The sequence below is a fragment of the Rattus norvegicus genome, chromosome 10 (assembly GCF_021556685.1).
Source record: "Rattus norvegicus strain SHRSP/BbbUtx chromosome 10, alternate assembly SHRSP_T2T, whole genome shotgun sequence".
Taxonomy (NCBI): Eukaryota; Metazoa; Chordata; class Mammalia; order Rodentia; family Muridae; genus Rattus; species Rattus norvegicus.
The window spans coordinates 9,673,944-9,695,937 of record NC_141543.1 but is presented as its reverse complement, the minus strand read 5'-3'; the positions used below and the strand labels follow the sequence as shown (position 1 = coordinate 9,695,937).

The 21,994-nt window shown below is 46.4% G+C and overlaps 1 protein-coding gene across 2 annotated transcripts in view; it reads right to left on the bottom strand.

The window, feature by feature from the left end:
• Window positions 1-18,844, bottom strand: part of Cpped1 (calcineurin-like phosphoesterase domain containing 1) — a 119,547-nt gene extending 100,703 nt beyond the window's left edge. The window contains exon 1 of one of the 2 annotated variants that reach the window (XM_087571276.1): window positions 18,681-18,844. In XM_087571276.1, the coding sequence (XP_087427402.1) occupies window positions 18,681-18,750 (70 nt within the window). In that variant the 5' untranslated portion in view covers window positions 18,751-18,844. The remainder of the gene's footprint in view (window positions 1-18,680) is intronic. The other variant, NM_001013963.1, reaches the window with a different exon arrangement.
• Between the last annotated feature and the right edge of the window lie 3,150 nt (window positions 18,845-21,994).

Here is a 21,994-nt window from a genome sequence, read left to right as displayed (position 1 = left end):
TCCCTGCTCTATAGCTGAAAGCTGGTGTGTCAAGCTGGTTACAGTGGTGCTTGACTTTAATCCCAGTGCTCAGAGGCAGAGACAAATACAAGTCACCCAGGGGCTATGTAGAAAGACTTTGTCTCAGAAGAAAACAAAACACAAGCTGTCATTTGTAAACTGCCCTACGGAGTGGCCAATATGGCAAGGAACAGAAGAAAGTGTTTGGCTAACATCCCAGAAAGAACTGCATCAGGCCAATGGCCATGTGAGTAGACCAGGAAGAGAGATATTGGCTACTGAGCTTTAGGGTAAGAACAGAGCCGTAACTGGAGCCTTAGGAGTGTCTGTGGTCACAGCATCCAGCAATGATGCATAACAATGCACACTTGCTACTTCTCACCGTCAAGTTTCAGTGTAATTTGTTGGCAAATCACACTGAAGACATAAGGGCTCCAGGGGAGAGACTCTTCCTGAAGAGCTGAATACATCACATAAAAACAAAACAAAATAATGGCAACACACACACACACACACACACACACACACACACACACTTACGCACACGCACACACACACGCACACCAAACCCCAAAAAACAAACAATATTAAAAACCCTCCCAGATTCTGTTTTGTGTTTTTAAAGTTAATGATTAATTTTTAAAGTTAATGATTAATAACATTTTCTTATTATTCCAATAGTAACCTTTGTATGACACTAATTGCTTTGAGCTATGTTTTGATTTCTGAGACCGTCTGCAGAGCTATCTAAAACATATAAATTAATCAGAAGCAGACCCAGGAGGTGACTGGCACCCAAGGTCACAGAATAAATCAACCTATTATGACACAGTTCAGAAAGTTTCCTGCAGCAAACATTTTAACAAGTGCTTTCCCATGACAAATAGTCAAGAGCCTCAAAAAGTCAATAGTCCTTGAAGCTATTAAAATAAATCTTTCATTATACATTTACTTAGTAAAAACGTAGAGTGTCAATTTTAATGATGATGAAGCACAAAATAAATAGATTCAACTTGTTGATACAAAAACACAGCTTTCACCTCAAAGGGGAGAAGAAAGTTTAGTCTGGAGTCAAATATGAGAACATGCCCCAAGAATATGGATTTGGGTTACTCCAAATTCCATTTTCCAACACAGAAATAGTTTCAGGAAGCTTTTAAATAACAGAACAAAGAAAATCTTAAATCTAGACGTGCTTCAAACACGTTGGTGGAAATATCAGGTAGTCAGCCACAGAACAGCTCAGTTATGGGGTTCAGGCAGTGTGACACCCGGCAGTCTAAGGCTCTGCACTCTAGAAGCTATCACTGTGTTTGTACATTCCAAGTGGCTTAACTAATGGTTATAGAGACATTAGGTCACATACAAAAGAGGGCAGTAAGTGGCTTCTCGGTGGGCCAGCGATGGCCAAGATAATTTGGCTCTGGACTTCCAGTCAGTGAGTTTCTAGTCAGTCAATCAAATCAGCCTTTGTAGCCAAGGCTTCTTTCCAGAAATTCTCATTCACAGATCTAAAGTGAATGCAGTTCCACAACTTCAGTACGCAACCCACTGCATCTGTCTTCTTAGGCGACTGTTAGCTCAGGGCTGTGTGCCTGCAAAGCATCTTCTGGAGGCTTGCCCAGGAGCTGATGGTCTTTACTGTCCCTCAGTTTGAATGCTGCACAGGCTAACAGCATGGGGATGACGCCTGCCAACCCCATGCTTGGGCATGAAAACAGAAGGAGCTGGACTCGGAGGTCAGCCTGAGCTATGTGGTGAGAATCTGCGTTTTAAATGGACCTGGCAAGAGATAGCCCAGCAGATAAAGATCCTTGCCACTCAAGCCTGGTAACATGAATTCAATGCCACAGTGGAAGGGGAGGATGTGCTCCCAAAAGCCAACCTCTAACCTCCTGTTACGTTCACACACAAAGAGCAAATATGAAAATATTTAAATTAAATATTAATTAATATGAATTAAAGATGTGGGGCTATAGAAACTTTGTCCTGGAAGGAGGGCTGCTCTGAGAGCAGCCATCTCCTTTATCCCTCAGATGGCAGACTTTTACTGGATGAAACTGAATTCCAAGGTCCAGACAAGGCCTGGAATACCTGCAGGATGACCTTGTAGTGTCCTTTCTGGGGTCAAACTACTATTTACTGCCCGTCCTAGGAAAACCCGGTTCCTCAAGACCTTCTGGAAGGGCCGCCACAGCAGTTTAAGACACGATACACTTGATTTACAGTCAGAACGTCTGACACTACTGAGAGATACACGTGTAGACACCCCATTCCCCCACTAACTTCCCTGAGCAGACTGTCTTAGAGACTTCGGGGGTAAATGCCAGACAAGTCTAATTAAGGAGAATTGTCTGGAAATGGAGACAACAATGGATACTCTGCAGGGTAAAGGGGGGAGTTGGTGGGCTACTATGATGACCTGGGACCCAGCGACACCAGGAGGAGGGGTAAGACAGGTAGGAGAGCGAGTCAGTTGAATCCCTCACTGATGCGTGCCCACTGACAGCTGAGGATAGTTGGCCTGCAGCCAGCCAAGGAACCTGGCTGGCAGGAGAATCGGGTGCTCTGGGTAAGGGGCAGATACTCAGAGACTCGGTTCCCCAAAACTGAAACACTACTCTGAGGAGGACCTTTTGTGTTAACTGTAATATTTTGGGGTTATATCTTTTTCTATTTTGTTTTGTTTTGTTTTATTTTTGTCCTGAACTTTATTTAGCTTAGGTATGTGGTCCCAATTTCTCAGTATTGTCTGTGACTGTGAAATTGCTTTTAAAAATTAACCCGACTGTTTGAATGGAAGGCTTAAGTGAAGAAGTCTTGGTGAGTAGTGAGTTCTAATGCTTTGTTCTATTTCCTTTACAGTCTGTGGCTGGGAAAGGACGCACGTAAGCTGCACATTTGCACAGAGGGCAGAGGACAACCTTTGGGAATTAGCTTGCTCTGTCCACAGTGTGGGTCTCGGGAATCGAACTCGGTTCTCAGACAAAGTGACAAGCTCTGTTTCTCACTCAGCTGTCTCCCACTAGCCCTAGTTCTGCCATTTCTGATCTTCTTTGACATGGTGACACACAGTGAAAACAGCTGTAAGCAAGGACATGTCCACCACACTCAGCACAGTGTTCACACATAATAAACTGCATTGGTTTAGCTGAAACACCTAAGATACTCATGAATAAAATGCCCATAATGAATGTAATTCTTAACTCGTGTGTGTGTGTGTGTGTGTGCGCGCGCGTGCGATGAATCAATCTCAGTCTCCCTCTCCCTCTCCCCCTACCCCCGGTCTGCACGAGTGTGTGTGCGTGCATGTGTGTAGAGGTCAAAGGACAAACTCAAGTACCAGTCCCCCTTCCACCTTCAGACAGGGTCTCTGCTGTTTTCCTGTTCCACAAACCAGGCAGGGGGCTAGGGCTTCTGAGGACCCTCCTGTGGCTGCCTCCCGTCTGTCTCTCTATAGATGTGCTGTGAGTACAGACACATGTACGGGTTTACGTGGGATTCTGGGACTCAGACTCATGTCTTGAAGAACACGTTATCTACTGACCCCATCTCTCTAGCCCACTCATTAAAAAATTCAATTAGCTCCTTAATACTAAGTGACAAATTACCAGGAACACAGCAGCTTAGGACAGCACAAGGCTATTGTCTCACAGTTCCCAGGAATTAGGCTCAGCTCAGTCAGCCCTGTGCTCACAGCCCCTCATAAGCATCAAACAAGGTGTTGGCCAGTTTGGAGGTGTTAGCTGAAAACCATGTGAGTTTTTAGCTAGCTGTGCTGAAGGGGCCCGCCGTCCTTGGTTCTTTAACAGCTCACAGCACAAGAACTCGGGTTATCAAAGCTACCAGAGGAAAGGGTCTCCTAGAAATGGTGTGTTATAACGGTACATGACTCAAACCCCTACTCTCTACCTCCCACACAGCCATTGCTTCTGGGGAGCTCTTTACCACAATGAAGTCACTAGGCTAGACAACAACAAAGATAGGGGATCATAATCTCAGAGAGCAAGCATCTCAGGAGGCACAGACACTACCTGGGCCAGGTAATAGCACACACCTTAATTCCAAAGTCAGGCTCAGCTACATAGCCAGCCTAAGCTCTAAAGACACTATCTCTAAAACTGAAAACGGGCAAGCAAGCAAACAAACAAACAACACCCAGGCCTAGATTCTCATGCAAACTTCAAGTTTTGCTACTGACTTTCTAACAAAGCTGAGTTAAGCCATTGATCTTAGCCCATCCACAGGAAGCTGAAAGCTTAGCCACAGAGGCTACCAGAGTTACGAGAATATTCTAAAAGTTGACTTAGCCAGCTTTTTACTCAACCAAGGTGATACTGAGACTTTTGGGGCTTGAGTTCAAGGTCACACAGCTAATACCTCCTACCCAAGAGCAGTTGAGTCTCTGGCTGGAGAGATGCACAAATCTGGAAGGGGCTCCTGGCTGCCCCAAAGTTGTTGATTTCCATATAGACATTTTTGTCTCCAAAAAGTTTTGCTCAAACGAAGAGACTCAGTAAATGAGATGAATGCATAAAAATAAAGCTGGCAAGGCCGGCACTTTCTCCCAGTCATCTGTGATACGCACAGTCGCTGCCAACAGCATGGGGCTGACTCAAGGTACAGCTGCTGCCCAGACACCCAGCTTCTCCTCCAGACATGCCAAACTCATAGTCTGACTAGCAGATGTGCTCTGCTGGACCCACACACTGTTTACAAAACTGAAATCTGTTGCCAACATTTAAATTATATATATATATGAATATATACATATATATACGCACATGTGTGAATTTCTGAATTATATATGTATAAATTTGAGAATTTTATATATATGAATATAAGACTACACACACACACACACACACACACACACACACACACACACGTATATGGATTTCTTAATTCTCTTGGAAAATCTGACCTCGCTGCTCATGAGACACCTGCCAAAGACTAGCTGTAGCTGTGTGATCTCTCTGCATGCCCCTGGACTTTCTCTGGCTCACACACGTCCAGTTCACCATCAGGCTCCCATCTATGGAAAGTATTCTAGTTTGCTCAAGGTGGGGAAGAGGAGACCCAGAGATGGTGCAGGCTCGAGTGGCCTACTCCGCCCTCCACACACCCTGGCTTGGATTGGGTGATCATACCGTTGATGGAGATGACAGAGAAGTCACACACCAATGTCTCGAGGTTGTCACCAATTTCTAAATCAAACTTTTAATTTACAAATATGTTTTAAAGGAAAAGCTTTGCTTTACCAATCAAATTCATTGGCTACACAGAGTTACAAGACCTGGCTAAGTCTAATTTCTGCTGCCTGGAAAGAGACTATCATGGCAGGCATCCTGCAAAGTTGACGGATTAACAGTGGATCTCATATATAATAAACCATGCACAGGAGAGGCCCCTAAGATTTCTTCATCTGTTTAATAAAGCGCAGGGCAGCTTGATATAGGGCGAGTCTTAAAAGCCTGTAGGAGCCTCGCGCTGCCTCCCTATTAAGCTCTCCTCGGAGACTGTTCATGTGCTAAATCCCGCGGGAAAACAGACATCCAAACTGCAGCTCTCTTCACAGCTTGCACTTTCAGCATCGCAAAGTGGATGTCTTCTTGGACCTGTTGCTGCTAATGTATTTCATCTTGCTCACTTTCGTTACCTTTTGGGCATATTTGTCAATTGTCAATGGAAGGTGACTTTTTGTATATACTGAAAGTTAGAAACATCCTAGATCCTCTTGTTATTGTATGCTAGTCACTGACTACAATAAATGCAATCCCCAAAGCAAATAAATCACTGTTCTCATCCCAGACCAGGAAAAGGCCAAGGAGTGTCTTGGTGTCTCATGCTATAACAATGTATGTTCTCAGGATATATTACTTAGAAACACCCTCGGATAGCTGTAGATAAACAGATCTCTTAGTTTCCATAAAGGGGGAAGAATCATACTTCCTGTCTTAGGGTTTCTGTTGCTGAAAAGAAACACCAATGACCACACTAACTCTCATAAAGGAGAACAGTTAATTGGGGCTGACTTAAAGTTCAGGGGTGCAAGTCCATTATCATCATGGCATGCAAGCAGACACGGTGCTGGAGAGGTAGCGAAGAGTTCTATATCCTGATCCTTAAGCAGCAGGAAGACAGAGTGAGACACTGAGCCTGGTTTGGGTATTTGAAACCTCTAAGAAGTTCACACCTCCTAGTGACAGACTTCCTCCAACAAATCCACACCCCCAACAAGGCCACACCTCCTCCAACAAGGCCACACCTCCTCCAACAAGGCCACACCTCCTCCAAAAAGGCCATACCTCCTCCAACAAGGCCACACCTCCTCCAACAAGGCCATACCTCCTCCAACAAGGCCACACCTCCTCCAACAAGGCCATACCTCCTCCAACAAATCCACACCCCCAACAAGGCCACACCTCCTCCAACAAGGCCACACCTCCTCCAACAAGGCCACACCTCCTCCAAAAAGGCCATACCTCCTCCAACAAGGCCACACCTCCTCCAACAAGGCCATACCTCCTCCAACAAGGCCACACCTCCTCCAACAAGGCCATACCTCCTCCAACAAATCCACACCCCCAACAAGGCCACACCTCCTCCAACAAGGCCACACCTCCTCCAACAAGGCCACACCTCCTCCAAAAAGGCCATACCTCCTCCAACAAGGCCACACCTCCTCCAACAAGGCCATACCTCCTCCAACAAGGCCACACCTCCTCCAACAAGGCCACACCTCCTCCAACAAGGCCACACCTCCAACAAGGCCACACCTCCTCCAACAAGGCCACACCTCCTCCAACAAGGCCATACCTCCTCCAACAAATCCACACCCCCTCCAACAAGGCCACACCTCCTCCAACAAGGCCACACCTCCTCCTAACAGTGTCGGTCCTTCTAGGAGCCATTTTTTTTTTTTTTTGGTTCTTTTTTTTCCGGAGCTGGGGACCGAACCCAGGGCCTTGCGCTTCCTAGGTAAGCGCTCTACCACTGAGCTAAATCCCCAGCCCCTCTAGGAGCCATTTTTATCCAAACCAGCACACTTTCTAAATGGAGTTTGATCAAACAGGGCACACAGCATAAGACCCTGGCTGAGCAGTATGATTAAGAGACCTCAGCAGAACTACCTCACATTATTACAGAGTACAAAGATTTAAGAATCCAAGGTGTTGATTCCTGTAAATTTAGCAAACTCAAAATAACATGACTAGACAGACAAAGAATTAGCTTTAAAATGAGCAGAGCATAGTGGGTAGGTTTATGTTTCTGGGAATGTCCAATTTGGATTCGGTATCTTAAATCCAACATCTCTACAGTTCATGCATTTCGCACTCATGCTTTCCACTCATCCTGGCTCCTTCCCTGGGTACCCTAAGCTTTCAGTATCACAGAGTGAATGAATGCCTTCGTCTTCCTGGACCTGTTTCTGCTGATGCATTTCCTCCATCACCTCCAGTCCCTCAGTCTACAGACCTTGGGATCCTATCTTTTCGTCCACAGAGCCAACCAAGCTGCAACTTTCCTTTTCTACTTTACCTGCTCTAGCCTTCCTGTCCTGTACCACAACCCCTTGGTGTGGACCAGCCCTCTGCTGTTCTAACTGAAACAGGCTTCAAGAACAACTCTGAGAATTCCCCTCTCCAGACCACCAAGGTAGAAGCTGCCACCATGCTGTTCTAAAACTTCCCCCATCACTCCCCAACCCAGTGCAGATATGCTGACTCTCCTTAATGCCGGGCCCATGTCTGCTTCTCTCTCCAGAGCACACATGTCATTCAGGCCTGTCTTGAGACTGGCAGGTAGCAAACATGGCAGGGACCAGTGGAGATGCCACCAGGCCCTGGCTCATTCTGACACCGGGGCACTAGGATAAAGCCAAAGCTTTTCCAGCTCTGTCTACTACAGATGAGTCACACCAGTGGCTCTGCACTCAACAGAGCAGGATGGGTGATGACATTGTAGCATCCATACTATTGGATTGTAAGGGTCCATGATTCACTGAAGAACGACACCCTGGACTCAAGTAGTATGTAAACACAAGCGGTGTTTTATTCTGCAGAAGTCCAGTATGCTGAGGTCTCCCATTACCAAGATAAAGACACAACTAAATAAGCTTGCAGCCCTGATTTAAAGTGCATTAGGGAATTCCAGGGTAGGTGACCTCTATATTAATCTGTTGGGTCCATCTCTAGGGACATTCCATTACCGGGGTGTGGGGGGTTGGAAACTTGCTGGGGAGGTCTGGAAACTGTTGCTGAGGAAGTAACTGAGGAGGTCTGGAAACTGCTGCTGAGGAAGTAGCTGAGGAAGTCTGGAAACTGCTGCTGACCCATTGTCCTTGCCTTAGGCCAGGTGGCAGGGCAGCTTCTGAGGCCTGGACTTGGCTGGACTAGCCCAGTTCTTGGAAACAGAGATTTAGGCCTAGTCTCCTTAACTGCCAATCTGAAGCCTGTCAAGGAATCAGCCTAGCCATCTCGGGATGGTTTTAACATAAATGTCCAGAGACATTTTTGGATGTCATAGTGGGAAGTGGGGAGTTGTACTGGTGACTTTCACTGGTGCTGTGATAAAGACAACTTAAAGAAGGTTGTTATGGATCAGGGTTTGAGGACAGTCCATCACGGTAGTCATAGTGGCAAGGGCTTGAGGCAGCCATTCACATTGTATCTATCCACAGTAACAAATGGTACTGTTTGGCTCAGTTTCTCATTTTTTTTTTTTTTGGTTCTTTTTTTTTTTGGAGCTGGGGACTGAACCCAGGGCCTTGCGCTTCCTAGGTAAGCGCTCTACCACTGAGCTAAATCCCCAACCCCTCAGTTTCTCATTTTTAGTCAGTCTGATACTCCAGCCCATGGCACGGTGCTTCCCACAGATAGGATGGGTCTTCCTATCTCAACCGAATCTGGTTAATACCTCACAGGTGACTCTAGATCCTGTCAAGATGATAATCAGTCTTAACTATCATAGTGGTGCTACTGGAACCCTGTATGTAGGAGCCAGGCATACTGCTGACGCCCACCCTACAGCCACCAGTAACGGCACAGAACCAAAGGAAGCACTATCCGCTCCTCTCAGACACCCACACCTCCCACCTTCCCAGGGATGCTCTCCACTTGTGAATGCTTCCTACTGAGAAATATGGTTTGCAGTGGCCAGGCCAGTACCTCCTCCAGCACTGAGCCTGACTCCCTCCCGACGCTTTCTGATGAAATCTCATCTGTCTCAGCCCAGCTGCCACTCCACAGGGCTTCCCTGCTTCCCCCGAGAGCAGAAGCTACTCTGGCTCCCTTCTTTTATTCAAACATAAGAACTGAACATCACGGACACACCTGCAATCCCAGCGTGAGAAGTCTGAAGCAGGAGGATCATGAGTTCTGGACACACCTCTTTGAGGTGCAATGCTACACCGTCAATGGTGAGCAGTGTCCTTTAAGGCCTTACAGAGCAGCCTTCGGGAAAGGTGAACAGAAGGAGGCTGTTATCTGATACCAAACTTCCTAGGACCCCAGGTGGGATTGGGATAGTCACAAGGCACAGTGAATAGCAGGGTGCTGGGAGGAACACACTCCTGGAAAGGGTGAGGCAAATGACCACAGGGACACTAGGAGGCTAGGGTGAGACCACACCAGGACCTACCTTTACCTGGCTGTAGCCTAGAATCTGAGTTTCAAGAGTTTACTCCGATCGATTCATTTCTATTCTTGACTAACTGTAACACATTCAAGTTCCTTATCCTCTGGGGTTCAGTCTCCTCATCTGTAGACAATGAATAAAGGCAGCTCCTTACGAAGAACTGGTTAATTTGAACTAGGCACAGAGCAAATGGTCCAGCATGGGCAACCTACAGTCACCATGATCACCATCAGTCTCCCTGACTCTAGTCTTAACAGAGACAAGACTCCCGGAATGTGACTCCTGGAGTCACAGTGTGACTCAGGATAAGTACCTACATACCCTGTCCCAACACCCCTACCTTTCCCATACTGTGGATTCTGTGTTGGTTACAAAACAGCAAAGGTAGGAAGGCCTTACAGCTGCCTGGAGGCTGTTAGGTTAAAGAGCAATGCCAGCGAAATACAATTTGTGCAGCTCCTCCCGGCAGCAATCTGCGTGGTGAACTACAATCTAAATGTCTTCAGCAAATTGTTTTTCTTCTTGGGGGACTGATCTTATTTTAGTGGGGGTGGGGGTTGCTAAACAGAACTCACTATTCTGGGACTTTCTCTAGTTTAACAACAGCCTCGGCATAGCAGTCCAGGCTGGGTACGGCAGGTACAGTACCCTTCTATAATGGCTGTTCAGGGCCTCGGGGCTGGCAACAGCTATGAGGGTGCAGGGTTTCTGTTCAGAAAGGAAGGAATCTAAAGTGGACTGCAGCGACAAATGCACCACTCTGTGCATGTGACAAAAGTCGCAAACCACACACCTACAAAAGGTGAGCTGTACAGTGTACGAAAAGTAATTTTAAAATGTCCTTCGGGGACTTCTCTCCCCACAGGATTAGCTGTAAAAGCAATTAGATGAATTGCCAAATGACTTGTCCCAGGTACCAGGGGAAATTTACCTACATTTTAGTTCAAAGGCACTAAAAAACAAAAAATGATTTTGAGACGCAAAGACTTCTGAGTCAAGGCTTGGCTGGTACACTCACCACCTGAAAGTGAAGGCTTTTGAAACTCTTTGGAGGCAAGACAGCAAATAGGACAAGACTTCTTGGCCAGGTGGCACTTAGCATTACTGGCGAACAGTAAGACATTTCCAGGACCTTCCTGTGCCATTTTGGGATGCCTGTTTTGGGTAGCTGTTGGCTAGACCTCTGCCCATATCCCTGTTTCCCCACCAAGACGCTGGCAGTTGCTGACTCACTGGAGCTTGAGGGAGACCTGGAAGTGGCACCACAGGCACCTACCTCCAAGCAGTCCTTGGATGCAGAAAGAAGGTAACAGTCCTTCCAACTCATGGCATCTATCTGATGGGAAAACTTCATCCTGCAGATGCTTCTGAACGGTGCACACTGCATGGCTGTCCTCATGGGTATGAGGGATGCTAGTGGTTTGTCTAATACTTTGGATTCAGTTTTCTTTTGTCCAGAGAATGAACAGTATGTGGGGCAGAAGCACATGCAGAGACCCATCTATTTCCACACCATGACATGACTCCTGAGTGGCTTGGCCACCAGTTAATGTCCGGAGTTAGGAAAAACCACAGAATCCTAAGGAGAAAGTGCACTGTGAACAGCCCTAAGTGTCATCAAGGAAAAGGATGGGTTGAAACAATGTTGAGGCCTAAGTTACAAAAGATGAGCACACAGGCTTCTTCAACTACACCCTAGAGCTGGCACAGGGGAGAAAGACAGAGGAAAACCTAGTCTGGGATGACAGGTCCCAAACTTGTTTGAGACAGTTTGTCTTGGGGCTGGTGGGATAGCTCTATGGGAAAGATCTACCCCAGAATGTGGGAATCCCTGAATCTCACCTCAGCACTGCAAACAACAGCAACAGCAAGCCCCAGCATCTCCACAGTGTCACTGAGGAGACGGCAGAGATAGAGTGAGTGCATAAAGTTGCTGGAACTGCTCACATGTGAGCTGCAGGTGGCCAGGATGCTTGTGGTGGCAACTGGGTAGGACGGTAGACAAAGTCAGTGTGCCCTCAAGGATGAATGTCCAAGACCAGAAATAATCTGAACAGAAGAGGGATCAGCAGTGTAAAGGCCACTAACAACCCCTCAGCTTTAGGTAAACCAGTGACCTGGAAAGCCCTGGAGAAAGAGCAGCCTGGGCAGATGAAAACCTGGTGCTGGTTCAGGGTCTCGGCAGCAGAGGTAAGGGACTTGTCATCAAAAGCCTCTGGCCCTGTCCATTTACTAGGGTAAGAACACACACCATGAAATGTCTCGGTGCCTCTAGGACAATACGCCAGCACAAACCAAAGCCAGCGCCTTTCAGCACCTCTACCAAGCTCTACATCCATTTTATAAACGAGGCCAGGTGCTATCCACATGGGAAGAAAATGTTGTTTCCTCTTTTCTTAAAGAAGGCTATGCAGAATGCACTCATTTATTCCCTAGGTGTCTGACTTATCTGTGCACCAAACTTGGCTGGGGGGGGGGGCAGAAGGCCAGGAGTTCCCACAGGGCTGGGGCCAGCCACTGCCCCAGCCCTGCTTCAGTGCCTCTTTCTCACCCAAGCCCATGGGAAAGTTAAAATGTGGGCAGTGCACAGACATAAACGTTGTGTGTCAGCCTTCTCTGTAAGAAGATTCTACCCTGAACAAACACCCAGGGGTGCCTGGAAGGTCTGACCAGCATTTTGGAAGCTTTCTGCGCGAAGGGTGATGTCAGTCAGAGGTCAGCCAGTGGTCAGCCCTTGCTGGCACTCCACCCTCCTGCACGCTGCATACGTGTGTGGCTCCTTCGGCTCACTGCTTGCTTCCTGTAACCTGTCCCCAGTCTGTTGGTGCTGCTGCTTGCTTTGGAGTTGCCTGGTTTAATGAAATGTGTAAAGGGGAGGAAGATGGAGTGTTGTTTCCAACTCCAAGTGAGTCTCTAAGGAAGATGAAAGCTTTGGGGAGAGACTCGATAAACGAGGGCTGGTAAACGTAAAACACCATCACATTGGGTGTTGGGAAGACAAATGCCACAAAGGAAAGATATAAGCCTAAGAAGACCCCACATCGAGTGTTTGCTAACTGACTGCATGTTTGTGGGGTAGGGGAATATGTGCAACTGGAAAGGATTCATTCATCTGCTTATATAAAGTCACACCAGGTCCATCTATACATCCAGGCCAAGACAGGTGCTTGGCCTCTGGCCGGACCTAAAAAAGATATGTAAATCAGTGTGTATTTATGGTCTACATGAAGATGAAATGTTAAAAGCCATAGTGTATTCTTTGTTTTAAGCTGTCTAACTATAGGTAGAAGAGAAAGTTACAAGGGCTTCCTAATAATTAGGCCCTTCTTCTTTTTCACACAGACAGATCTCCTCAAGGGGCTGAAGACAGGCCAGTGGTTGAGCCCCTGCCTACCATGCCTGAGGAGTGAGTGGGCTCCATCCTCAGGTGTGTAAACTAAGTTCTTCAACTTACTTTATTATTGGGGAGGGCACCCATGTGTCACACACAGCACACCTAAGAAGTCAGTTCTTGCCTTGCACCTATTTCTGAGGGAGGGTGCCTTGCGGTATACTCCAGGATACCTGGCCGGCAAGCTGCATAGTCTGCAGTTCTCCTGTCTCCCGTCTTGCTGTGGGGGTGCTGGGGTTACAGATGTGCACCATTCTATCCAGCTTCCTGTCATCGCCTGGCTTCAGGGTGTTACTGTTACCCGGTAAGCCATCTCACTGGCTCTCCACAAACTTAAAAAAGAATCCTTGTCCTAAATCAAGAGTTTTTACCATAAAATATGTTAAATATTGGATCAAGTCTTTGTGACCTGCAACTTAGGGAAAGAAAGTTTGTAGATGTGACTTGATAAGAGAAAGAGCTGATCAACTGGATTTCATCATAACCTAAAACGTGTTTTGAAGACAGTATCCATACATCATACATTCAGTAAGAAAGGCGCCTGGTCCAGAAATTATAAAACTTGAGCTTGGTTGGCTCAATTATAAAAAACAAACAAACAAACAAAAAAACCCCCAATTTTAAAATAACTAATGACCTCAGTAAGTATTTCTTCTGAGGGCTACCGGTGCCATTAAGTACACAAAAATTCAACACTATTTGTTATGGCTAATCCATTTCATTGGAATTAGTGAATTACTGTGGAAACATACCTCTGGGTGTGTCTATGAGGGTGTTTCCAGAAAGGCTTTATTGGTGAGGGAAGACCAACCTTGAATAGGGACGGACAACCCCACTGAATGACTGGACTGAAGACGGGGAGAGAAAGAGAACGGGGTGCAACATTCCATCTCTCTCCCAGATACCTCACACTGAGCTGCCACAGCTCAGATCTCCCTTCCTCACCACGCCCCTGCTGCGAAGAACTATACCTCTGATTGAGAGTCAAAATAAACCCTTCTTCCTCCAGTTGCTTTTAACTCCAGGCAGTGCTGGTCAGGAGATAAAGTTAACAGTAAAGCTACTGCATGACCCAGAAATTCCAAACCTACACATCTGCTATAAAGAAACTATATATATTTGCTCTGTTCATAGTAACCACTCATTTAACAAATTTGGTTATTTGCACAATGAAATTTGATGCAGTAAAGGGGTAAAGCACTAGCTGCCTGCCAGTGTGGACGACTTCTGAAGCTTTCTGAGGTGAACCAGGAAGGCCACATATGACTCCATTCACAGGAAATGTCAATCAGACTTGCCTGCACAGGAGGTAGTAGGCACCTGTGACAGGTGGGGTGGACACACCTGTGACAGGTGGGGTGGACACACCTACAGACTGCAGGTGCACACAGTACTGCTTTAGAGCACTGCATTGCCTGCACCACTCTGAAACATTACTGAAAACAAGCCGTAGTCGCAATAGGAATGAAGACTTTCAAAGTAGAAGCCCAGCCAGGCTATGGTGGGACCCAGCAGCAATCCAGGCACTGAGGAGACTGAGGCAGCATGCTCATTGGTTCCAGACCAGCCTCGGCTAGAGCCTATCTCAAACAAACTCCTTTAAAAATTAGGTTTTGGGTTTTTTAATGTGGCCTTTTTAAACATGTAAATGGCACTGATCACCAGATCTTTTAGCTGGTGCTTACAATGAGGAACATCCCTGTTTAGTCATGGTGACTGTCAAGAGGGAATTTTCTTTGGCCAATCAAATTTAGCTCAGTTATTTGACCAAAGGGAAAAACCAAGCCAAAATGATGTGTGGGTAGGCAGCTGGTAGGGGCAGCACTGAGGCTCCAGCACGGAGCCAAGCAGCACTAAAGTGAGTAACTGAAAGCAGAAGGAACAAAAGGAAACAGTTTAACTGGCTACAGTCACTTAGTCAATCAACAGACACTGAGTTACGGCATACTTGGTTAATTGCTTTTAGCTCAGGTATCGCCACAGGGCCTTCCACAGCCAACCAAAGTCCAACTACTGCGATTAAACTTGGTATTGATTTAGGCTGTTGGGCCATATCTGTCCACTCCCACGGCTTTTATTGAACAGATCCCTCTTCAAATAAGAGTGAACTAATTTGCCCTAAATGAAAAGGCGCCACTGAAGCGCTCACTTCATCTGCTGCCCCGTTACACTGTTTAAACTTGATTATTTCTACTGAGAATTCACTTACTCTCACCAGTGAGAGGACTTACAGGGAAAACAGAAATGTTCAAAATTAACAAAAACCATCAACTCCTACAAGGTAGCCGCAGAGGTGCAAAATGTCCAGAGAAACAATATTTTATTTAAAAACTGCACTCCTTTAAATTTTATTTTAATTTCTGTCTGTTTCCCTGTGTGAGTATACACTCCATGTGTCTGCGTTCCTGTGAAGAGGGTGTCATATCCCCTTGATCCACAGTTACAAGTGGTTCTAAGCCACCTGGTTTGAATGCTAGGGATTGAAGCCAGGTCTCCAGCGGAGTGGAATGTTTGTAACTGCTGGGCCATCCCTCCAGTCCCCCACAACAATCTTTTAAAGAAAGCTACCCAAGGAGATGGATATCCTGATAGGATAAAATACCAACAAATACGTTTAGGACCTTAGAACAATTAAACTCAATTTTATTCTGTATTTTGTGGGGATGTGGGAGTACAGATGCCATGGCACTCACTTGGAGGTCAGAGGACAACGTAGGGCAGTTGGTCTAACATGTGGGCTCCCGTAATCAAAGTCTGGCTGAGCCTTGGCGGCAAACACCTTTATCCTCTGAGCCATGTTGCCAGCCCTCACCTCTGTACTGATTTATCCCTTTCAGAACTTCTTCAGAACAAATGTGGTAAACCTCTGAGAAGGAAGTTACATGCTAGCCGAAAAGAGTCCTAATTAGGATTATGTGTCAAAGAACTATAATTATCAATTTGCCTAATTAAAATGAGTATCTGAACACGCCTTAAGAATGTGAGCCCTTGGGTTGGGGATTTAGCTCAGTGGTAGAGCACTTGCCTAGCAAGCGCAAGGCCCTGGGTTCGGTTCCCAGCTCCGAAAAAAAGAAAAAAAAAAAAAAAAAAAGAACCAAAGAATGTGAGCCCTCATCAGCAGGGCAGAGCTGATTATGTTATGTTAGCCGATTATGGATGGTTGAAACTGAGACTCACTTATCAAACTCCTGGAGAAACAGAAGCTCTGTCACCCAGGTATCTGGTTGTGGCGGGTAGCTAATTCCTAGGGATGAGAACAGTGTAAGCCCGGGACAGCGGTTTGAGTTAACTGAACCCCTTTGAAGGAGATGTGAGACCTGTCTCTACAGACTTAGGCTCTACTTCCCACAGTAACTGGACTGCCCTGAGGGCATCTGTGAGTACAACCATGTACCTTTCTGTGGCATCTGATGCCCTGTGCCACCCTGCCTAAGCCTTGCTGCCAAGCTTTGGTGCCAAGACTGGCTGCTGCTTTTCCTAGAATTTCTGACTGTTTTTGGTTTTGAATCTCTGGTGAATGTTGCACTCACCCGAACAGAAACACATGCTTAGGAACGCACAGTACAGACAATGCACTGGAACCATCCACAATGGTACATTGTTCCCCGTCGGGATGTCTTCAAATCTTTTTTTTTCTTTTTTTCAGAACTGGGGACCAAACCCAGGGCCTTGCGCTTCCTAGGTAAGCGCTCTACCACTGAGCTAAATCCCCAGCCCCGATGTCTTCAAATCTTAAGGCAGCACCGTCTACTCCCCCTGCGCGGCACATTCCTACCTCCTAAATGTGTTCAGGATTCCAGATGGTATCTCAAATCCATTTCATTTTGATTCTATTCCTTTCTCTCTGATGTCAGTCAATGCTCTCCCCCACACACAATCCCGGCTCCTCTCACTGCGAAGGCCACTGGGTGCCAAGGATTACTACTTTTGTGCCATGGCTCCATGCCTAGATTTGGAGCCTGAGGTCTGGGGATTTGTCGTTCTTTCCTTCTTGATTCTTCACAACTTACTACAGAGTGTAAATGAAACATGGTATTTCTCAGACTGGAAAGGAGCCTGCAGCAGGAAACTCTTGCAGTCTGCTAGAGGGAGCATAAACAGTTAACAACCCTCTGTAAGGCAATGTAGCAATACACCTGAGGATGGGTATACCCCATAACCCACACCCTGCTCCTGAAGAAACTCTCCTATGTGTTTACAGAAGACGGTTGTACAAAAAGGCTTACTGCAATACTATTCACAAGAATGAAAAGCAGGTAATACAGCCTACAAATGGGAACCCTGAAAGGGCATCGAGTGCAGGAATAAACATTCTGGTGATTACTTCCCCTCCCCCCATCTCCTCAGGGAACTCCCCATAGGCTGAGTGTCTTCTTGCCTATCTAAGGAGGGGCAAAAAAGTTCACTGCTGCACCTCCATGGCAGTCACTCCTAGAGCATGGTGGCCAGGAGAAATTTGGAGAAGCAAAGAGAAGATAGATACCAAGCTGGAGCACATCCACTAACAAAACATACAACACGTATGATCAATCAATGGGACACTGTTCAGAAGGAAGTATAAGGAGAACTACTTAGAATAATATGGATGCATCTCAAAAATATATAGGCTGGGGGGAAAAGGACCATGAGACACATTAAATTTTGTAGAAAATGGCACCACAGCAGCTTAGATTTCCCCAGTCCACCATCAGTGGATTTATATGGCTGTGCACACCTGTGCAGAACCTTGAATTGCAAAGAGGGAAAGAAACAAAGGCCTATCAGAGAACTGTAGGATTGATCTTCTTCTTTGGCTAGCTAGGCACAGGTAAGTCTGAGGAAATGAACTTGAAAATAGGATGTGAAGGCTGAGAGGGTGCCAGGCTTCCTAGTCCCACCAGGGGTCAAGGCCCTCCAGGGTTTGGAACCTGCCTGCTTCTTTTTCAAAGCAGTTCAGGCAAATTAGAGGCTGGATAACAAGACAAGAAAGACAAACGTTCCTGTAGTGCCAGAGAAGACTCAACCCCAAAGATCCAAACTAAACAGAGGGAAACAGGAACCAACCTATATCCTCTGAATAGCTCAAGGTCTAGCATTTGCTTAACACCTAGCATGTGTCCCACCCTAAGTTACAGAACTACTCTGATCTTTTAACGCTCGCTCTGAGGCAAAACAGAGGGGCAGATTATCTAAGACCAACGTCCAAGAACGCTACCGCTACCAGGACCAGAATGCCTTCCCTCTCTACGGTTACAGTAAACGGCTGGATATAAAATACAATCTCACTACAAGTAACAACCTCTGACACACCCCGCACTTGTCAGGTGCCCCCCTCCAAAAGCTTGCAGTGGTCCGGTTCTACAGATGAAGAAGACAGAGGACAGGCCCCACAGCAGCGCCCAAGGAGTTATTCACTTCTCTGTCCTCTCCGCCCGACTTCTGTTTTGTTTGTTTGCTTTGTTTTTTTGGCTTGTTGTTTGCAAGGTCAGGTCAAGGCCAACGAAGCCCAGAACCGCAAGGGAGGAGCAACTCCTACAACGCTCCGCGGTGCCATGTGCAACCTACGAAGGGTCCGGCTGGAAGTGTGCGCCCGAGACCGGAAGGTTCCGCGCGCGGAAGGTTCTGCAGCTCTGGAGTCCCCCTTCCCGGGTGAAGAGCCAAGCAGTAGTACCTGAGGAAAACGCGTCCAGGGTCCTGCCCCGGGCTCTATGGAAAACATCCGCCGCCCCCGCAGCTGACATGGCGAGCGACTGGCCTTGCCTGGGCACGTTCTGTGGGAGGAGGAAGCGACTCTACACCACCCGACTGCCCCGCCTGGAACAGTTTCTGGAACCTGCCCTCGGCTCTGGGAGGGACGGGCAGGGCGGGGCCGCTCCGGGTGCTGCTAGTACTGCCTGGGCCAGCAAGGAGATTGCTACACCTCTGGGATCGACCGGTGCGCCTGATTAGGGTCCAACTTGCACTGGAACCGACTGGGTGTTGAGGCTTTGAGGCCTGGAGTTGCCTTATTTAGCAAGCATAGGCCCGCTTCATTATTTGGTATTTCAGGTTAACAAGAATAGCAAAAAGGGTTAGCATTAAGTATATCCCATGCAGTATTTGGGAGATACTTATGCGGCTATTTTTAAAATATTGTTTATTTGAAATTCCATTTCAACTCGATGTCCTAAGTTTTATGTTGCAACCATCCGAACTGCCCACCATAATCTCAAGAGCCTTTAAGGCATCTTGACTGCCTGGACATTACCACTGTCACTCTGTCACTGTTTTTTCTCTTACTGTGCAGCAGGCATTGCCCTAAGTACTTTGTGTTTAGCTCACTACCTCATTGGCTGCTCTAGTCAGACGGGGAAGCTGACGCTCAGAGAGAGACACAGGTCCTGAAAGAAAGCTATGAGCTGCAGGTGAGCAAGACAAAATGGAATCTGTCCAACTCAAAAGCCATTACACTGAACCACAACCCTCATACTTGCTACCAATCCAGATTTCAAAGGTGGAAATGTTGAAGTCATATCCCCAAGAGGAGGATATTTTTATTAAGCACTGCAAGGGAATTCCTAGGATGTGCTAAGTTGGTAAATTTTCTTCTCAATAAGTGTAAGCCTGAAATGTTTGTATGGTTAGCAGAGCTAGGATGACCGTCTCATGACCTTGAACTAGAGTCAGATATAAGTACTAGTGATTTAGAACAGATATGCAAATGAGCTTGTATCTCAACTACTTGGGTTTATCCTAATACAACACTTACTGTAGGTATGATCTTAAAATTAGTTTCTCTGCACCTCAGTTTCCCTAACTGTCAAATAAGAACAATAACAATACCTAGGGTTATTGGGTTGGAGAAAAAGTTAGAAAATGTTGTGATTTGTACATAAGAAGTTTCCCATAGGCTCTTATTGGACAGTTGGCCCCAGCTAGTTGTGAAAGAAAGAAAAAGAAAAAGGAAGGGAAAGGATATGACTGCCCCTAGTTATGGTGGAGGAGAAAGTTTATTATAGACATGTGGGAGAGCATAGGCAGAGGTAGAGACATCTGGGAGAGAGGAAGGGGAAAGGAGAAAGAGGGAAGAAGGGAACCAAGTACAGCAGCCAGGAGGCCAAAGGTACAAAAAGGGTAGTAACCAAAATGTCTGGACTATATAGGGAAGAGCCTCTGGGGGAAGGTCAGGCCAGACTCTGGTCTGGGGCATTCAGGGTAAAGGGCAGGGTATGCCAGCCATACCCTATAACAGGTAGGAAGTGGGGCTGCTAGGAGAACCTGGAGGCCATGTCCACGTTGATGTATTAAATTGGCACTTCAGTCATGTCCTGGGTTTGAAACTTAACAAATGGCTTTGTTTTTTGAAGGTTCAGGGAACTTTAGAAGGTGATGCCAGGTTGGAGAATAAAGGTCTTTGGAAGGAGTGTCCCAGAGATAATCTTGTTCCTAAGCACTTCCTGCTACAGTGTGCTTCTTGTCCTCTGTGAGGTGAAAACCTCCTCTGCCGCACACCTTTGTGATCTCCTGGCCAAGCACATGTGCAAGCATCTGCAACACAAAACCTTACTCTTATGTTGCTTCTGTCATAGCAGTGAGCAAAGTAACAAGTACCAATGGGTTCATATGTCAAACTATTTAACAGTTCCAGTGGCAAGTAGTTAGTAACCACAGTATATTAGCCATGGTGATTATTATTAATCATGTATTTGCTGTATACAACCTGGACATAAGGAGGGACCTGAGGGGATGTGCAGAGTAAACATAAATGGTTGAGAGTCAAAGCCCTAATGTTTCCAAGGGGCCCAGCCCTAGCTTACATCCCAAGTGGTAAGTTATGTAACCACAAGTCTCTCAATTCATTAAATATGTGGGTCTAGTTGTTGTTTGCACAGCACATTTGAAGTGTTGTCTTTTTTAAAAGAAAATGGTTAACAGGAGTGGGGTAGGAGAAGAGGAGTAGATTTTAGAAGGATGACAGTCACTGGCTGATCTTCCAACCCAACCCCATGATCATCCTTTTTAGGGGATGGAATGGATAATCTATTTGGCCGTCTCTTTCTCAGGCAAACAATACTCAGATCTCTTTTCAGAAAAATGGACTTTCCTGTCCTCACAATGTAGTTTGGTGGCAGAGGCACCAGCTCTTCCTCGAGGTTCCTGGGACTAGAACCAACAGAAACATCCTAGATTTTAGATAAGAAGTTGAGGCCTAATGTACAGGAAAGTCCCTTGTTTTTGGTGAGGCTCTGTGATGGTTCATGTAATGCCACCTTATTGGGCTATAGGGCCAGCTCAAGCTTTACTCTGCTTATTTCTGAATTGATGATTTTGAATGAGTTTTTATTTGCACTTTTACTTTCCACAGTGTGGTGGACCTTGTGTTAGTTACCGTGTCAGTGTTCTAGTGCTGTGAAGAGACACCAGGACCACAGAAACTCTTACAAAGGAAAGCATTTAGTTGGGACTTGCTTACAGTTTCAGAGGTTTAGTTCTGTCTTGATGGTAGTGATCATGGCAACACATGGACAGTCAGCGGTGCTAGAAAAGTAGCTGAGGGACCTGTAGGCAGCAGGAAGAGAGAAAGGCACTGAACCTGCTTGAGCTTTTGAAACCCCAAAGCTCACCCTCATTGACACACTTCCTCTGACAAGGCCACACCTACTCCAGCAAGGTCACACCTCCTAATTCCTGTCAAATAGGTCACTTCCTGATGCCGAAATATTCAAATATATGAGCCTATGGGGGGAGGGGTCATTCCCATCAAGCCACCATAGTTACTTTTCTCCTTGATCTGACAAGGACTGGATGCGATTGTTTGGATAAGAAATGTCTCCCATAAACCTCAGGCATTTGAATGCTTGGTTCCCCGTAGATGGCACTGTTTGGCGCTTAGGAGAGGCAGCCTTGTTCAAGAGGTCTGTCATTGGAGATGTCCTTAGAGAAATTAAAGACTTGCACTATTCTGAGGTTGCTATGCTTCCTGTATGCCATTCCAGATGTGAGCTC